Raw genomic sequence first — 17,392 nt, forward strand, 5'->3', positions numbered from 1 at the left:
GTTGCACCTGTAATCCCTTGAACAATTCTTTCCAAAATATACTAGGAATATCGGGTCTCGATCAGAAACTATGGAGCTTGGCATACCATGCAGTTTGCATATGTTATCTAGGAACAATTGGGCTATTTGGTTTGCATCATATGGATGAGTCAGGGCAAAAAAGTGGGAAAATTTAGTGTACTTGTCTATCACCACCAATATCGAATCTTTCATACGTGATTTAGGTAACCCACTCATAAAGTCCATTGTAATATGTTCCCATGCCCTAGGTATAGCCAGAGGTTATAAAAGACCTGAGTATGCCACATTTTCCCCTTTGTTTTGTTGACAAACTTCACATTCTCTGATTTGGTCTTTCACGTCTTGTAATAAATTCAGCCAATAAAACATTGCTTGTAGTCTCTATTGAGTGGAATGAATCCCTAATTGACCTCCCCATGGAGTTGAATGCATTTTTGTTATCAATCTTTGTCGGAGGGAACCATGGCTTCCCACCCAAACTTTTCCATCATGTCTCAGAATACCATGTTGTAACTAAACACCAGGAACTGCTGCTAGATCCAAACTTAATTGCATAATTAATTTTTGAGCGATATCATCATCTTGGTAGCTGCTCGTCACCTCTTTAGTGCACTTAGGTTGAACGATGGTTAGTCCATAACAATCACCTTCCTCAGATTTTCAGGACAAAGCATCCACAACTACATTTTCACCCATTTGCGGTATTGGATCTCATAATCCAAGCCCAATAACTTAGTAATACCCTTATGCTGTAGTGTAGTAGTAATCCTCTGATCTTTAAGGATTTTAGGATAAAATGATCTGTTTTTATCACAAAATGACTGGATTGCAAGTAATGTTTCCACTTTTCAAGTGCATGTAATAGGGACACCAATTCCTTTTCATATGTAGACAATCCCAAATGCTCGGGACTCAAAGCCTGACTAGTGAAAGCGATTGGCCTCCCATTTTCATTAAAACAGCTCCAAACACTCTTGCCAATAGTGTCTACTTTGATGACGAATGGTATTGTGAAGTTAGGAAATTCTAAGAGGGGAGCTTGGACCATGACCTGCTTTAATTCTTCAAATGCTTGTGTAGCCTCCATGGTCCAACAAAAATTTCCTTTCTTAAGCAAATTAGTCAACAGTTTGGTTATGACAACAAATTGTTTGATGAACCACCTATAGTAACAGGTAAGGCCAAGAAATCCTCTCAGCTCTTTCACTAATTTAGGCTAAGCCCAATTCACTATGGCTTCAATTTTAGCCCCATTAGTGCTTACTCCTTCATATGAAATGATATGACCTAAATATTCTATTGTGTTCTACCCAAAACTACATTTGGATTATTTAACAAACAATTGATTATCCCTCAACAGGTCAAATACCAACTGCAAATTACTCATATGATCACCCAAAAAAGTGCTATAAATTAGTATATCGTCGAAGAAGACTAGAATAAACTGACGTAGGAATGATCCAAATTGGTGCATCAAGGTATGAAATGTAGCTACGCATTGGTTAGACCAAAAGACATGACCTTGAACTCCCAAAGGCTGTGGTGTGTTCTAAACGCAATTTTAAACTTTTCTCCCTTCCTCATGCGAATTTGATGGTATCCCGACCGTAAATTAAGTTTAGAATAAAATTTTACCCCATGGACTTCATCTAATAAATCTTCCATTAATGTAATTGGGTACTTATTTTTCATCGTAATATCATTTAGCTTTCGCTAATCCACACACATTCTTCAAGTTAGTCAAAAGGGGAGAGAGTCTTAGTGACACTTTGCTCCTTTCGCATCTCTGCAATCATCTCTTCTATGGCATTCTTTTGTTCAAAAGAATAACGATAGAGTCTTAAGTTGATGGGCTTTGGTCTTGGTAACAGTTCAATAGCTTGGTCACATTCCATGACCGGAGGCAGCCATTTGGGCTCTTGAAACACGTATTCAAACTAGCCCAATAGCTTTAAGATCTCTCTTGGAATTTCCTCAGTCTCTTCGGTTGGCCCAATTAAGGACAACTGAGCCATGAAATTGCATTGACCTTTGCCTAACAACTTGGAGATTAACTTGGCATATTCTCCATCTATCACTCCAAACAAAGTCACTACCTCAGGACCATATCTGAAGGATATACTAGGAGGCCTGGTATGAATGACAATTGGTGTTACCTAGTCAATCTAACCCATTCCTAGTACGATATCAAAATATCCCACTTTAAATAGCCTCAATTCAAAATTGAACTCCAACTCGTGCATTTGCCAATTGAATATCTTGCAAATTTGTGTAGCTCTTCCATATTGACAATTCGCTACTCGAATTTTCATGGGTTGGATTAGTTTTTCTATCTTTGTAGAGGAGGCTTTGGCTATTTGTGGGTCCATAAAACTGCGGGTGGATCCACAATTAATCAGTACGATTACCTTTACGCCTTTGACCCACCCAACAATTCTGAGTGTTTTTGGGGCTTTACCATGGCCCAACATAGCTGCAAGACTCACTTCGCCTTGATCTTGGGCTTGGACCTCAACTTTTACTACTTCAGGCTGCTCCTTATTTTTTTCAACAACATCAACAAATTCTTCAGGTTCAATAGCATTAAGGGCCTTATTCTTGCATTGATGTCTAGGATGATATTTGTCATAATATTTATAACACAAATTCCTCTCCCTCAACTGTCCTAGAGTCGTATTCTTGGGGTTAAGGTTTCTTGTGTTCACAACGTTTGGAGCATTTTGAGGGTATGTAATAAGGGGCTGTTTTAGTTGGATATTAGGCTAGTTTTTGAAAGGATTTGGTGGTGGTGCCTAATTGCTTGTAAAGAGCATTGAAGGATTTTTCAAGTAACTTGGACTTCCTATAGGCGTCCATCAATGTTCTTGGTTGAGCATCTTGGACTAGGGGTTGAATATCGCATCACAATCCGCTGATAAAACATATCACATAATATGCTTCATGGACGCAGTGGTTTATTAAACCCAACAAACACCTTAGCTCTTCAAAACGTCTTTTATAAGTTTCAACATCTGAAGTTAGATCCAATCGAATAAACTCAATAATAATATCCACACGCATATTATTACCAAATCTTTGACATATATCTAAACAAAACTCGGCCCATGTTACCTTGCCACCACAGCCCATCACATAACTTTCAAACCAGTTATCTACATAATAATGTAAATGAATGGCCACATATGTCATATTTTCTTCATTGGTAACTTGATAAAGATCGAAAAATTTATCACAACGTCGAAGCCAGCTTCTCGTATTTAACCCACCAGGGAATGACAACTTGGTTTTTGGGATCTTAGACACCGACCCACTTGACTCTGGGCCAACTTGGTTTGAAGGAGCCCAAGCATTGTTATTGGGTTGAAATGGTCCAAAAGGAACATGGAAAGTTGGTAGCAGGGCCAATGGGTATATAAGTGGTCGAGAATAAGAACTTGAGTAAAAAGACATAGTGGTAATAGGGTTCTATTGACATAGAATATCTGTTGGATATCGAAAGAAAAGGCTGGGTGGTTGTAGGATATGAGCTGGTTAACATAATAAATGGTTGAGTGGACATGGAATATGAGCTATTTGTGGGTCGAAAAACAGTGGCAGCAAGGTTAAGAGTTTGGCTTCCAGCTTCCGGCAATGGCGTCGAACGAGCTGGTAATTGCTCATAATGGAGCGGTATTATCACGTTGGTCCCTCGATGACTCAAAGAGACTTGGGGTGAAAGAGAAAGGTGGGTATTACGTAGATTACCTCCCATTAACGACTGAGCTCCCTCCACCATCGTTCCTCCATGAACACCACCAACATGGGACCTTACTGATGATGATGGTTCCAAGGTTTGATTACTTATTTTGATCAATGTATCCTCGATTCTCCTCGTCGTATCAGTCATCTCTACCATTTTTGACTCGAAACCAACTTGTTTCTTTTCGAATTTATCCATCTGTTTACCTGATTCTTCTATGAAATGTTGAAGCTGAGCTTCAACCTTCCGAAGCCCATCGTCTCCGGTGAGATTCGATTGTTTATCTACCATCAGTCCGTTGCCAGTGACCGATACTCTGATACCAAAATTGTAGCAGTTCTGCTGCTACTGAGGTAATTTAGGAAAGGAGAATAAAATAAAAAATAAACAGAACAGATTTTCATTCATAGATAGGCTCTGAATACAATGCAAAAAGGACTAATATAGAGCTAAAAGGACGACAGCTGGAATTCCCTAACAAACCTACTCATCAGTTGACACCTGTCCCTTCTCTAGAACCATCTAGCAGCTGGACTTAATTGAATAACAGAAACAACTAAGCTAATTCTAACAACACGAGTCACTACTACTACTTGGGCTAAAACAACAAATAAACTACTCCTATTGGGCTGCCAAATCCTTGGGCATGATACACACATAAACACGCGCGCCTTTCTCTGAAGCATGCCCTAAGCAATTAAAAGTGTCCAAATATAATATTACAAAGGTTCAAATATCCAACGTGGCTTTCATCGTTAGTACGAGGGGCATATTTGAATCTTTTTAATTGTTAAAGCGTGTAATTGAGACAGAAGATAACATTTGAGGATTTGATGAGGTGATAGGTTAATAGAGGGCATATATAAATCAAATTACAAATGTACCCTTCATTTTCTTTAAGTCGAAAGCAAATCCTTCCTCTTACAACTTTGAGGAAAAAATATAAGTAGGCCATATTTAAGAAAATATTTCAGTTACCTAGCAGTAGTAGGTATTCTACAAAAAAGGCACCTAAATAATTATAATTTTAGCATGAAGCTATAAATATGGACCCAGAATCACGATTTAAAAAATCTAAAGCATTCAATTCCAAAAAAGAAATCCAAAGCAGTTCTGATTCTTCTCCTTAACTTCCTAAATTAATGTTGAACAATAATTTGACTAATTTTATATTATTTGATTTTTGATTCTTTCATGTTTGTATATTTAAATTTTAATGATATATAAAATGTATATTAATTGACATTGTAAATATCTTACAAATATATTAAATATATATAGTGTATATTTAAAGTAATTAAGTTTTATACAATAAAAATTCTACAAATATACTGGTATATGCATAGTTTTTTCCTTGAATATTTTCATATTTATGGTATATTTCTAGTATAAAATATTTTATATCTTATACATACCATGAACATCCCACAAAATTTTTTTTTCCAGCTAATCACATTATTAATATACAAAATATAAGCAAAAAATGTATGCATGTTCAGTTGAAAATATATAAGGTATATTTGTCGTATATACATTATGAACAATTTAAATTTATTATATATATATATTACTTGTATAAAAATAAGTAAAAATATTTAAATTTAGAATTTATATGCAAGAATGGAGATAGAAGGTAGCAACAATAAAGGAAGAGGGGGGAGGGGGGAGTGCCATTACAAAAGAGTGAAAAAAGGAAAGTTTTACTATAATTATGAGAGAGAAATGACATCAATATTATTAGAATAAAACTAACTCCTTAATCTAAGGGTCAGCTTATTTTTAAAATGTGCTAGAATTGTAAAAGAAATTGCCATTTATGGAATAAATGAAGAATAATATTATTAATGAAAATAATATTAAATAAAGGATTAGGCATGTAAAAATCTCTGCAACACGTTGCTCTTAAAGCTTAGCTAAATCCAGCCCATTAAGGGCAATCTGACTTGCCGCGGTATGAAAATTGACGGGCTCTCTCTTAATAGGCTGGGTTGGACCTAGCCTGGTCCAATGGGTGATTGTTAGGAATAACCCTATAAGGGATTGAACTTTAAATAGGGAAATTTTTGTTCCTATACCATATAGGAAACTATATTACCAAATATGTTCATAGTTTGCATATTACCCTTCATGCTAATAGTATTTCTACATAATATATACAATGCATTAAATAAGGAATCATTATAGCTGTAGGATTCCTTATTTAGGTGAGATAAAAAGGGAATTAAATATTTTCTAGATCTTCCAATGCAAATCACGCATAGTAATCACTATCGTCGACTTCGTTACAAAATTCCAGTACTCTATTTTTTGCGCTAAACTCTATTTCAACATTTTCTCTGATTTCACAAATCAAAATCGACAAAATCTTCTACAATTCTTCTTCAACAAAGCAATTATGGCGAAAATACCAATTATGCTACAATCGAATGGGAATTGGGATAACTATGGGAGATTTAGAGAATTCGAGATCGATGACATTATAGTCGATGACGATGCGACTTATAGTCTATTGATTTCTACAATAGCACAGTAATTAATGATTGATACATCCGAAAAAATTATAGAAATCAAATACATTGTCAACGAGCATTGTCCTCCAATGGAAATTAGGAACGATATGGGTGTTCGTGTATACATGGAGACGAAAAAGGAAAACAAAAACTTAGGATCATATCCGCTATGTATAACTGTTCGCGATTTCAATATGGAATTTAGTATCACCAATGAGAACACAGCTGCAGGTGTGCGATGTTATAATTTCTATGAAATTCTAGTAAATTATAAATAAACTACAATTTATCTACATTGTATCTACAAAATAACCTACACATATATATCAGTATGGATTTCTGTAATATCTACAAAAATTCTACATTTATTCTACATTAAAACTACAAAAAATTTGAAAAATTAATATGAAATACTGAATTTCAACCTTTCTACAAATTATCTACAAATTTTCTACAAACTGATGATAACAATATTTATATTTATTTTCATGCAGGTTCGCCTGGAATATTAAAGTTACTTGATATGCCAACATCTCCCGTTATAGAGGAATATGAAAGTATAATAATAACAGATAGTACATCAAGTTCTATTGAAGTAGGACAAGTATACCAAGACAAGGAAACAATTGCAACTTCAATGAAGCACTATTCTGTCATGCACAAGTTCCAATTCAGGGTTAAAAGATCTAGTGCTAGAAGGTATGAACATATGAATAGTCAAATATTTTTTTTTTAATTTTGTAGTTTATTTGTAATTTTTTACTTCTTCAGTTTTCCTTGTGATAATGTTTAGCAGAATTGTAGTTATATTGTATTTATATTGTATAATGTGATTGTTTAAGCTAAAACAAGTTTTTTTTGAATCTAAAATTTAACCCATTGTTTAAAATGTATTTATTTTGTATCTGCTGGCTGATATGTGTTGGTGAAAACTGTACATGAAATTTCAAGGCAACTAGCATAAATGATTCTACAATGTTCAAGGTCAGAAATTTCGACAACCAGCACACATGCTTTTTAATGGATAATACATTCATACAATGCAAACCTACTGCCATGGTAGTTGGTAGCATAGTTATTCCAAAATATTCTGATCCTAAGACAATTTACACCCCAAAAGACATTCAATTTGACATGTTGTCTGAACACGGCGTGAATCTAACCTACATGCAAGCCTGGAGAGCAAAGGAAAAGGCTTTACAGTTTTTGAGAGGTCATCCTGCTGACTCCTACAACAAATTGCCTAGTTATTTGTATATTCTAGAGAAAACTTTATCCGGGGTCTGTAGTTAAATTGAAGAAGACATACGATGACTGCTTCTTGTATGTATTTATTGCGATTTGTACGCCAATCAGTGGTTGGAAATATTGTAGGCCAGTTGTAGTAGTTGATGGAACCTTTTTAAAGTTAGCATACAGGGGAATAATGCTAGCAGCCAGTACAATGGATGCAGCAAGTACTGAAGTTTTATTTGTAGAAATATTGTAGCTTGTATGTTTTTTTGTAGTACTTGCAGATTAATTGTAGATATATTGTAGATATATTGTAGAATAATTGTAGTTTGTATATATATGTCTTCTTCTGCATTTTTACTGCAGCTAATTAATTGCTTCTTACCACATAATATAGGTATCATATTACCATTGACATATGCTGTTGTTGATTTAGAGAATGACGTATCATGGAAGTGGTTTTTTGAGCAATTCAAGCTCGCGTATGGTGAAAGACCAAATATGTGTGTTGTTTCGGATCGGAGTGAGAGTATCTTGAAGGCAACATCTATTGTTTATCCCGGCATGCTACATTATTCTTGCATGTGGCATATTTGGACAAATATACGTGGAAAGTTCAAGAAGGGACATCTTAAGCTAAGTGAATTATACTTTGCCACGGCGCGGTCATACACACTTGATGAATTTAATGAAATGATGTCAAAGATTGAGGAGATTGACCCCCGTGTTAAAGCATACTTATACAATATTGGATATCATAGATGGTCTCGAGTACATGCTACGGTAAACAGAACTTGGACTATGACATTAAACATTGCAGAGTCGTTGAATGCTGTAACAAAATATGCAAGAGAGCTGCCGATAGTAGAACTATTAGAGTATATGAGGACCCTTCTTGAACATTGGACGAAAGAAAAATTATTCAAAGCAAAGGGTACATTCACATACCTTGGATACAAATTCAACAAAGAGTTGGATGACAACAGAACATTGTCGCACAAACTTAGAGTAAGATCTGATTATTTATTGAATCAAATTCATAAACAGCATAATGTAGATATTTTGTATATAGCTTGATTTTAACCATATATGATTTGTTTTTTTGTTTTAATGTACTCGTAGGTGAGGGTCAACAGACTACATCCATACAGTAATAGATGGTGTGAGGCGCTATACTGTTTGTCTTGAAAATAAGAAATGTAGTTGTGGGCAATTTCAGCTTGATGAACTACCTTGTCCACATGCTTTGGCTGCTTTAAGACAAAGGGATGAGTCTTTTGAAGAATATTGTTCTCCTTATTACACAAGGGCGAACCTCTTGCGTACGTATGAAATACCAGTAAATCCGCTGCCTGATGAAAGCAAATGGAATGTGCCACAACATATAACTGAAGAAGTAGTAAATCCACCTAAAGGAGGGAAAAGACAACCAGGAAGACCTCAAAAAGAAAGATACAAAATATATGATGAAATAAATTCAAAGAAGTACAAGGTTTTATGCGGCAACTGCGGAGGAGAAAAGCATAACAAAAGATCTTGCAAGAATGCACCCAAAATGAAATAAAATTTTATGTAGTTAACAGAATACTTCATAAAAATTTATTGGTTAGTTCTGGATAACAGATTTTGATGTATAATCGTTGTTTTTTTTAAGATCATAATGTAGTTAGTTAGGATGTTTCTATACTGAGATAATACTTTCATTCAGTGATTTGTTTATGAATATTTTCTATATATATAATATATTACTTTTTTACTATATATGGAATCCTTTACATAGTTGTTAATGTATTTTTGCAGTTTATCTACAATAAAACTACAAAAAATACATTATCTGAAATTTATAGAGTATATACATTATAAATTTGTAGGAAATTAGTTAAAAACATAAAATATTGTAGATAAAGTATTTTTTACATTGAAAAAATGAATATAAAAGAAACATAACATAATAACTAAAATAATCTACAAATACAACTACAAAAAAACTACAATATCTATAGCTGACATAATACATAGATTAAAATTCAGGTAGAAAGAAGCTTTATGGTGAAAATAATGTAGATCAGAATAAATGTAGATTAGTTGCAAAGGATTTAAATGCTTTAAATAATGAAGATCAAGTACTGTACATATTCAACAAGTGAATATAAACCCAACAAACTGTTTTCATTTGTACTACTATACTGGATAAGAAAAAAGAAACAAAGGCTACTATAATTGTAGCACAAGTCTGCTACAATTAAAACATAATAAATTATTCAAAAACTTGTCTACCATCTATCTTATAAACTAGCATCAACTACACAATTGTAATACATGATCCATTCAAAATATTACAACTACTTCTTCTTCCTCTGGACTCTTGTTTTCTCATTCAAAGCCGATGCACCTTTCCTCCTTGCCAATTTGCCTGTCACCTCACTATCACTAATTGACCCAAGCTCCTACTTCTTTCTAGCATAGTCCCAAAGTAGTGCTCCATAGGGTCTACGGTGTTGGTCAATATCAGAAAGGTCTTTTGAAGGAATCTATAATTCTCCATAACTAACATACTCTGCAAAGGCAGCAACAAATACATCACAATCACTGCAAAAGATAAAAAAATGTCAATATTTACCAAGCCATCAGATAAAAATGTAAAGAAAGAAAGACGTTTTTTTGTTACAGTGATCCTTCTTTTTGCTGTGGTATCTCTCCGATGATCCACTAAATGTTAAGAGGGTCGGTAACAGGTTTCTCAATGTATGCTTTTGTATTCTTGAAGTTGATGTCTTTACGCTTCCCATAAAATCCGGTGCATGACAAATACAAATGGATAATAATAGAAAACTTGTTGACACAAGATTCAACAATAGGGTGATTGTGTGAAGAGACCATGAAATCATACGCATAAAGACACCTTTATGCAATGTCAAAAACAACTAACACCCAGTGGAATTTTTCTACAATGTTGACGGGTATGATGACATAATCAACTTCATCCCATGCAATAATTGTGAGTAGTCTATACCCCAATATATATTCTGCTACAACATCCTGGGGTTTGGCAACAGAAAACTTCTTTTCTTGAGGAGAATTTTTGAACTTTTCATAAATCTGATCAATTCTAGTCTTGAACACACAATTTGTTGTAGTAAATCTGGTGTTGTTGTTGGGGCCATACTTGCCTCTTTTTCTCAAGTAATACATTATAACATTAATGTGCTGCAACAAAAAAAAGATTGCATTTATTCTACATGTTATCTCAAAATATTCTACACAAAACTACAAATAACTACAATACATCTACAATCAGACAAAGCATCTACTTATTCAGAATATAAAATATTTACAATTTATCTACAAATTAAATACATTGAATCTTACCGAGTCTTTAAAGACTTGTCCTGGGTGTGCAAGAGAAAAGAACCACTCCTTCTTTTCAACTTTTTCAACTCCAAGATCCAACCATGGCTTAATTTGGTTGTCCTTTAAAGAATACAGAGCCTTCCTCCTATATAAACAAATAGAAATTAAAATAAAATTATTGAATGAAGTGGATGTGTAAAAGATGAATACCTAATTAAAAGTATCAAATTGTGCAACCTAACCTCTATGGACCTGTATCGGTACCGTCGTATAACCACTTGTGGAATTGATCCAATAACTCAGGGTCTACATTTTGACCAATACCACTAGTAAACGGGTGCTTGAGGTGAAATATTTGAGGTCCAATCGAGGTGCTGCCACCAGAACTGTATAAAGGGAGAAATGGTGATCGGGCATGCTTTCCCGGCTGCCTTATTCTACCTTGATGCACGAGTGTTGTTTCATCTTGTATAGGCTCGCCGAACTTAACCAACTGGGAGAAGTTATCAGGCTGCTCGAAATCATCAAGTGTAACCTCCTTCTTCTCACCTCCGGATTCTTCTGAATCACCTACATTCACATACTCTGCCTCTTCACCTACATTGTCATCTTCCGGATTCTGCTGTTCTGTTTGAGCTGCTACTGTCACTCCGTGAATTGGAGATTGTGCATGCATATCTTCCCTCTCTGAAACACCATGTATATATAACTTAATAGAATGGTAAATATTGAAACAAAAAGAAAATATTTCTGAATACAATTTCAAACTTGTATTCTCTTCATCAACAATCCCTTCAAAATGTGTATATAAATCAACACGTGCTGGATGATTTTCTTCACTATATGCACATTCAACATGTTTTGTTTTTTTATTAAAAATGTTAAATAATACTGGATAGTATTAGCTTGAAAACTTATGAAGATATGAAGGTGTGTCATAATATCTACATAAATCTCTATTGCTGTGTAAGTAAGTTAGATTTTATTGAATATATTGTGTATATATAATGTATTCAAATTGTAGTTATGTTGTAGATAATTTATAGTTATTTTGTAGATATTTTGTATATAATTGTAGATATACTGGAGATATATTATAGATACATGTTTTGCTGGGGCTGACCTGCACTGTTTCACCACTATTGAACTGAACTTGCTGATTGTTCTTGTCTTTTGGTTGGTCAGTATTTTTTGTTGAACTCCCAGCAAACTGTAAGTTTTATATTAGTTAGGATATATATTTTAGAGGTGACATAAATAGTTTTGTTAATATGATTAAGATTCAAATGTTACCTTTGAATCAACTTGATCATTTGGATTGTTTATCACCTGCAAAACAGTCTTGATTGAATCCTTTATTAGGTCTCGAAGGCTACCTAGTTCTTCAAATACATCGTTTCTTAATTTTTTAAGCTTTTCATTGACCTACATAATAAAAAAAATACATAGTTACCTTCAGAAATATGTATTAAAATACAAATACACTATTATATAAAAATCAGAATGCTTTATTGGGACTACATGTTACCTTCTCAATATCTCTTTTTAACTTTTTATTTTATGAAGAATAGACTCCTTTTCCTCTTTTTCAATTGATTCTTTGGGTTCCAATGGAGGAGCATCAACTTTTGGATTCTCAGAAACATGTTCAACCTCTTCAATTGTGTACTCAACTTTATCAGGCAAAGACATCATTGAAAGCTCTTCAGGTGATTCATTTATGTTGGTGAACTGAATGATGAAAAAAATAAATTAGCTTGTTTAAAGCAGAATATGTATACACAATGTAGATATTTTGTAGATACATTGTATTATGATAAATAAAGACCATTTGCCTTCATCCATTCAGGCTTGATCATTTTGTCTTCAATTGCAGCTAACCAAATCTGACCCTTAGCAGTTGACCAGTTTAGTATTTGAGAGATTGAATTAGAAATCTTTGTAGCTATATCAATGTTGACGGAGGAGCAACACTCATACAACCATACTTGCATGGCTAGTGGGAATCCTCGAATGAGATAAGAATGAATGAAAGGATTTAGCCTGTGCCTAACAGATTCAATCAGCTGTCTTTAAGACTGAACACTCCATGGAAATGACTCGTACTGACCAGATTCAACAAATAAAACCAAAAATGATCTACCAACCTAGTATGGTTTCTCTCTGAAGGACAAATGAAGTATTCTATGAGATATAAAATACATAACTTGACTGCATCCTCATCATTGACCCAACTTTTGGTTGTTACTATCTATTTTAGGTATGTCTTCTCCACTTTTACTTTGTTTGGAAAGTAACTGCTCATTAACTTACTGACATAACTAGGAGTGTAACCAAAGTCTGTCACCTCAGTATGACATATAAAACTAGTTATTACTGCAAACTCTCTCAATCCAAAATTTAACCTCTCACCTTTTAACTCGACTGAAAAATAGGAAGCATAAGATGATTTTCAATTCATACTTCATAAGAAGATGAATAGCTTGATTTTGCATGCATAAATTGGGAAATGACAGTAAATAACCAAAGCATGTCTTCTTGAACAACTTCAAACCATTTGGAGACAAAAATGTTTTAATTTGGCTGGGAATGCTAGGGTCACATAATGTCTGAAATCTAAGCACCCCATAATCAACATTATGGGATGCAAAAAAATGTTCATTCTGCAAAATTCAACAAATGTAATCTAACATTAATACAGTAATTAAAAAATACTGATACATTTGTATGTTTCTACAAAATAACTTCAAAATTATATAATATAACAACAATGTTAAAATACATCAACAAATCTACAATTAAACAACAAAATTAAGACAAATAATCTCACATAATTTCAGTGCTTAAAAATATAGATACATATGCAATTTATATACAACATTTCTACAAAAATCTACAAATCAAAAAAACCACAGATTATGTAGATTTTTAACAACTAAAACAGGCGAAATAAGTAGTGAAGAAATTAAAAAATTCTTACCTTCACCAGTGAGTGTTTTCGAACATTTTTTTGGAGTTTTAACACTAGGGGATTTTTTTGAATTTTTCTTCTTTTTGGGAGTTTTTGAACTGGGAGCCACTTAGCTTTCTTTCCAAGTTTACTGATAGGCACATCTTCTACAAAATCATTATCTAAAACTATCCCTTTTCGTTTCCTATCCGCTCGTTTCATTGGCCTCGAAGATTCTCCAACATCAAAATCATATTTTTGTTTAGTTCTACCTTCAGCCCTAATTTGATGCGGAGAAACACTATGCTTCATATCTACAATTGCATGTGCAGATTTCCCTTGCTTTTGGGGTGAATGTGGTGATAATACACCCAAATCGAAAGAAGGTACATCAGATTCTATATCTTTTTTAGGGCTGTGTTTTGAAGCTTTGTTCTTCTTCATTGAGAAATTTTCAAGCTGAAGGTAAATGTGTGTATGAACGAAATTGAAGATTTGACTTCAATTTTGACTGGTTTTGTAGAAGAAAAACCTTGAATTTAGACGTTAACGGTAGATGGTTACCTTTGTTTTTCTAGTTTTAGAAGAGGGAATAATGGCTAGAATCGTGTGTGTGTCATGATACGTGGGCGAGGTTGTGGGTTTAGGAGAGAGAAACGTGGGGGGGGGGGGGAGGGAGGATATGGAGGAATATACGGTACCATTAATTTAGAAGTGATATAAGGTACAATTAATGTACAGTTAAAACACCTTATGGTATAGAATTAGTAATTAGGTATATTAAATGTAATTAAATCAAACCTTAAACATTGAGGGTAATATAGTTTTCTATATGGCATAGGAATGTAAAAATTCCCTTTAAATATCGTCACAGAGCTCTTCAGGAATTTTTGCATCGGATCGTAGAGTTTATGCTATATTTAATCAGCCTATATTATTAATTATACATAAAATTCTACCCGGTTGGCATGCTTTTGTGCTTATTCAATTGTTCATTAAACTGTACCCGATTGACATAACTTTGTGTTATTTGCAATTAATCTATCTATTAAATTGTTCATCAAAATCTATATGAATAATATAATTTTCTGTATTGTTTAGTAAAATGTTCTTCGAATTTGCAATTTCAATTTCGAAAAAACCACCCCAAATCTACTCCAAATGTTCTCAAATTTGAAGCAAAGCCTACACATACCAACACGAATGATCCCCAATTACCATTTTGTCAAATAACACTAATCAAGAAAACCTCCTTGGTCTTCTGCATTTTTTAAGGATCTACAATTGAGTTTTGAAAATTTTTAAAGCAATTTTAAAGCAAATTCTTCTTAATACTTCAATCTGTGATTTTTTTCCAGTAGCGGGAGAGAAGCTTGATTTAAAATGACAGAATATATTTCATAAATTAGTATGGAGAAATGTGGAAAACCTTTAAGTGTTGGATTGATCGATGAACAACTATAAGCGAAAACAACTCAAATATAGCGTGTCAAACAACTACTAGCACATATTATTCGATTGTTCTTTTGTCACGATCCGGATTTCCCACCATCGGAAGTCGTGATGGCACCTACTATTGGAGCTAGGCTAGCCAAGTATTAAAACATTTCTGATAACATTCGCAACAATATAAACAAAATGAGACAATTAAATAAAAGCGGAAGTCTTTAAACTTAGATAACTGAAATTAAATGCAGAAGTTTAACATAATCCTCTACCCAAGATTGGTGTCACAATACTCACGAACTTCTAAGATTTACTAAATACAATCGTCTGAAAGAAAGTTATAAACTGTTTGTTTCGGTACAAAAGATAACAAACTGAATAAAGAGAGAGAGACTCCGGGCTTGCGGACGTCAGCAAGGCTACCTCGGTGTCTCTGGACTGAAGTCAGCTCCCGATCAAATCCTACTACTAGGTCCAAAAGCTGCTCCTGGATCTGTGCAAAAGATGCACAGAGTGTAGCATCAGCACAACCGACCCCATGTGCTGGTAAGTGCCTGGCCTAACCTCGGCGAAGTAGTGACGAGACTAGACAGGACCTACCAAAAACAACTTGTGTAGATATATGCAATAGAAGGAAATATACAGAATTTAAACAGCTAAGAGGGGGGGGGGGGAAGCATGCTATGGGAAGCTAACAGTTTCAAATATAAATCCTCAATAACAGAAAGAAGTAACAAAGCCAGAATGTCAACAAGAATCAAAAGTCAACAATTTGCACGACATCACCCTTCGTGGTTTTACTCTCGTCCTCACCAAAATAATATACGGCATCACCCTTCGTGCTTTACGCTCTTCCTCACCCAAACAACAATCACAAGGCAAATAGGGTAAGGAAATCTATAACCTCGAAGTAAATCAAATAAGAACAAGTAGTGAAAGAAACAACATAACTCGGATATCAACAAAGAATCAGAAAGCAACAAATACACGGCATCACCCTTCGTGCTTTACGCTCTCGTCCTCACCAAAGCAATCATATAAATGAAATATGCACGGCATCACCCTTCGTGCTTTTACTCTCTTTCCTCACCATATAATCAATAAAATCGGCACGGAATGACCTATAGTGCGGCACGACATCACCGTTCGTACTTTACACTCTTTCCTCACAATAGCAAACAATGCACGACATCACCCTTCGTGCTTTATCACTCTTCCTCACCCAAGCAACAATCACAAACAAGGGGCAAAAGAGTAGACAAATAATGATAGAAATCCCGGCAAGGGAATACAAATAAACAGCTAACTCCCGGCAAGGGAGCATAATTAAGCAGTTAAAAACCCGACAAGGGAACAATATCAATAATCTCAGCATCCCGGCAAGGGAGATAGTCAACAAAGCAATAAGCATCACGGCAAGGGAGCAATTCAATAATTCTTTCTCTTTCTTTCACTTTTACCTCTTATCTCACTTTACCACCTGAGCCAACGCTCTAAAGGGATTCAATCATTTCATATACTTTCACGCTTTATGATATACTCGAGCCATTGCTCCAAGAATGTACAAATCATAATTCTTCCTCAAACTCTTCACATTATATGAAATTTATCAATTTAACAGGGAAGAGGTATCACAAAATCCGAATAAACACAAATAAGACTCACGGTCATGCTAGACTCCGGTGTATAGATACTCATCACCATGCCTATACACCGTACTCAACAATTAGCAAATAGCAAACAACACTCTAATCCTATTCCCTCAAGCCAAAGTTAGAACAAACACTTACCTCGGTTCAAAGAGTAGCAATCAACCCTCAAATACAGCCTTTCCTTTATAATCCGACTCCGAAACAACAATATCTAGGCATAATTAATTCAATAATATCAATAAAGACTCGATAACAAAATCACATAGCTTAGATATGAAGTTCCTAGCATTCTTCCAAAAATACCAAAATTTGACCCCGAGCCCACATGGTCCAAACACGAGGCTCGGACCAAAACCCGATTACCCATAACCCGACGAGTTCAAATATGTATAATTTATTTTAAGGCCCGACCCCGAATTGAGGTTGAATCACTCAAAATTCCCAAAAACCTAACTCTACCCAAAAGCCCTAATTTCTACTTTGATTTTAT

At 34.5% G+C, this 17,392-nt stretch overlaps 1 protein-coding gene across 1 annotated transcript; it reads left to right on the forward strand.

Annotated features, from left to right (window-relative positions):
• Positions 1-3,578: 3,578 nt before the first annotated feature.
• Positions 3,579-9,067, forward strand: LOC104231738 (uncharacterized). The gene is made up of 5 exons (XM_070153554.1): positions 3,579-3,669; positions 6,765-6,969; positions 7,627-7,727; positions 7,901-8,511; positions 8,723-9,067. Exons 1-5 carry the CDS (start codon positions 3,579-3,581, stop codon positions 9,065-9,067), a joined length of 1,353 nt encoding a protein of 450 aa, XP_070009655.1.
• The last annotated feature ends 8,325 nt before the right edge of the window (positions 9,068-17,392 follow it).

This window comes from Nicotiana sylvestris, chromosome 8 (assembly GCF_000393655.2).
Source record: "Nicotiana sylvestris chromosome 8, ASM39365v2, whole genome shotgun sequence".
NCBI classification, from domain to species: Eukaryota; Viridiplantae; Streptophyta; class Magnoliopsida; order Solanales; family Solanaceae; genus Nicotiana; species Nicotiana sylvestris.

Excerpts from the sequence above, each read along its gene's own strand:
- LOC104231738 (XM_070153554.1), top strand. The coding sequence starts at position 3,579 with ATGGAATATGAGCTATTTGTGGGTCGAAAAACAGTGGCAGCAAGGTTA. Across the intron at positions 6,970-7,626 it reads AAAAGATCTAGTGCTAGAAG|TGGTTGGAAATATTGTAGGC; the intron begins GTATGAACATAT and ends TACGCCAATCAG. Across the intron at positions 8,512-8,722 it reads CATTGTCGCACAAACTTAGA|CTTGATGAACTACCTTGTCC; the intron begins GTAAGATCTGAT and ends GGGCAATTTCAG.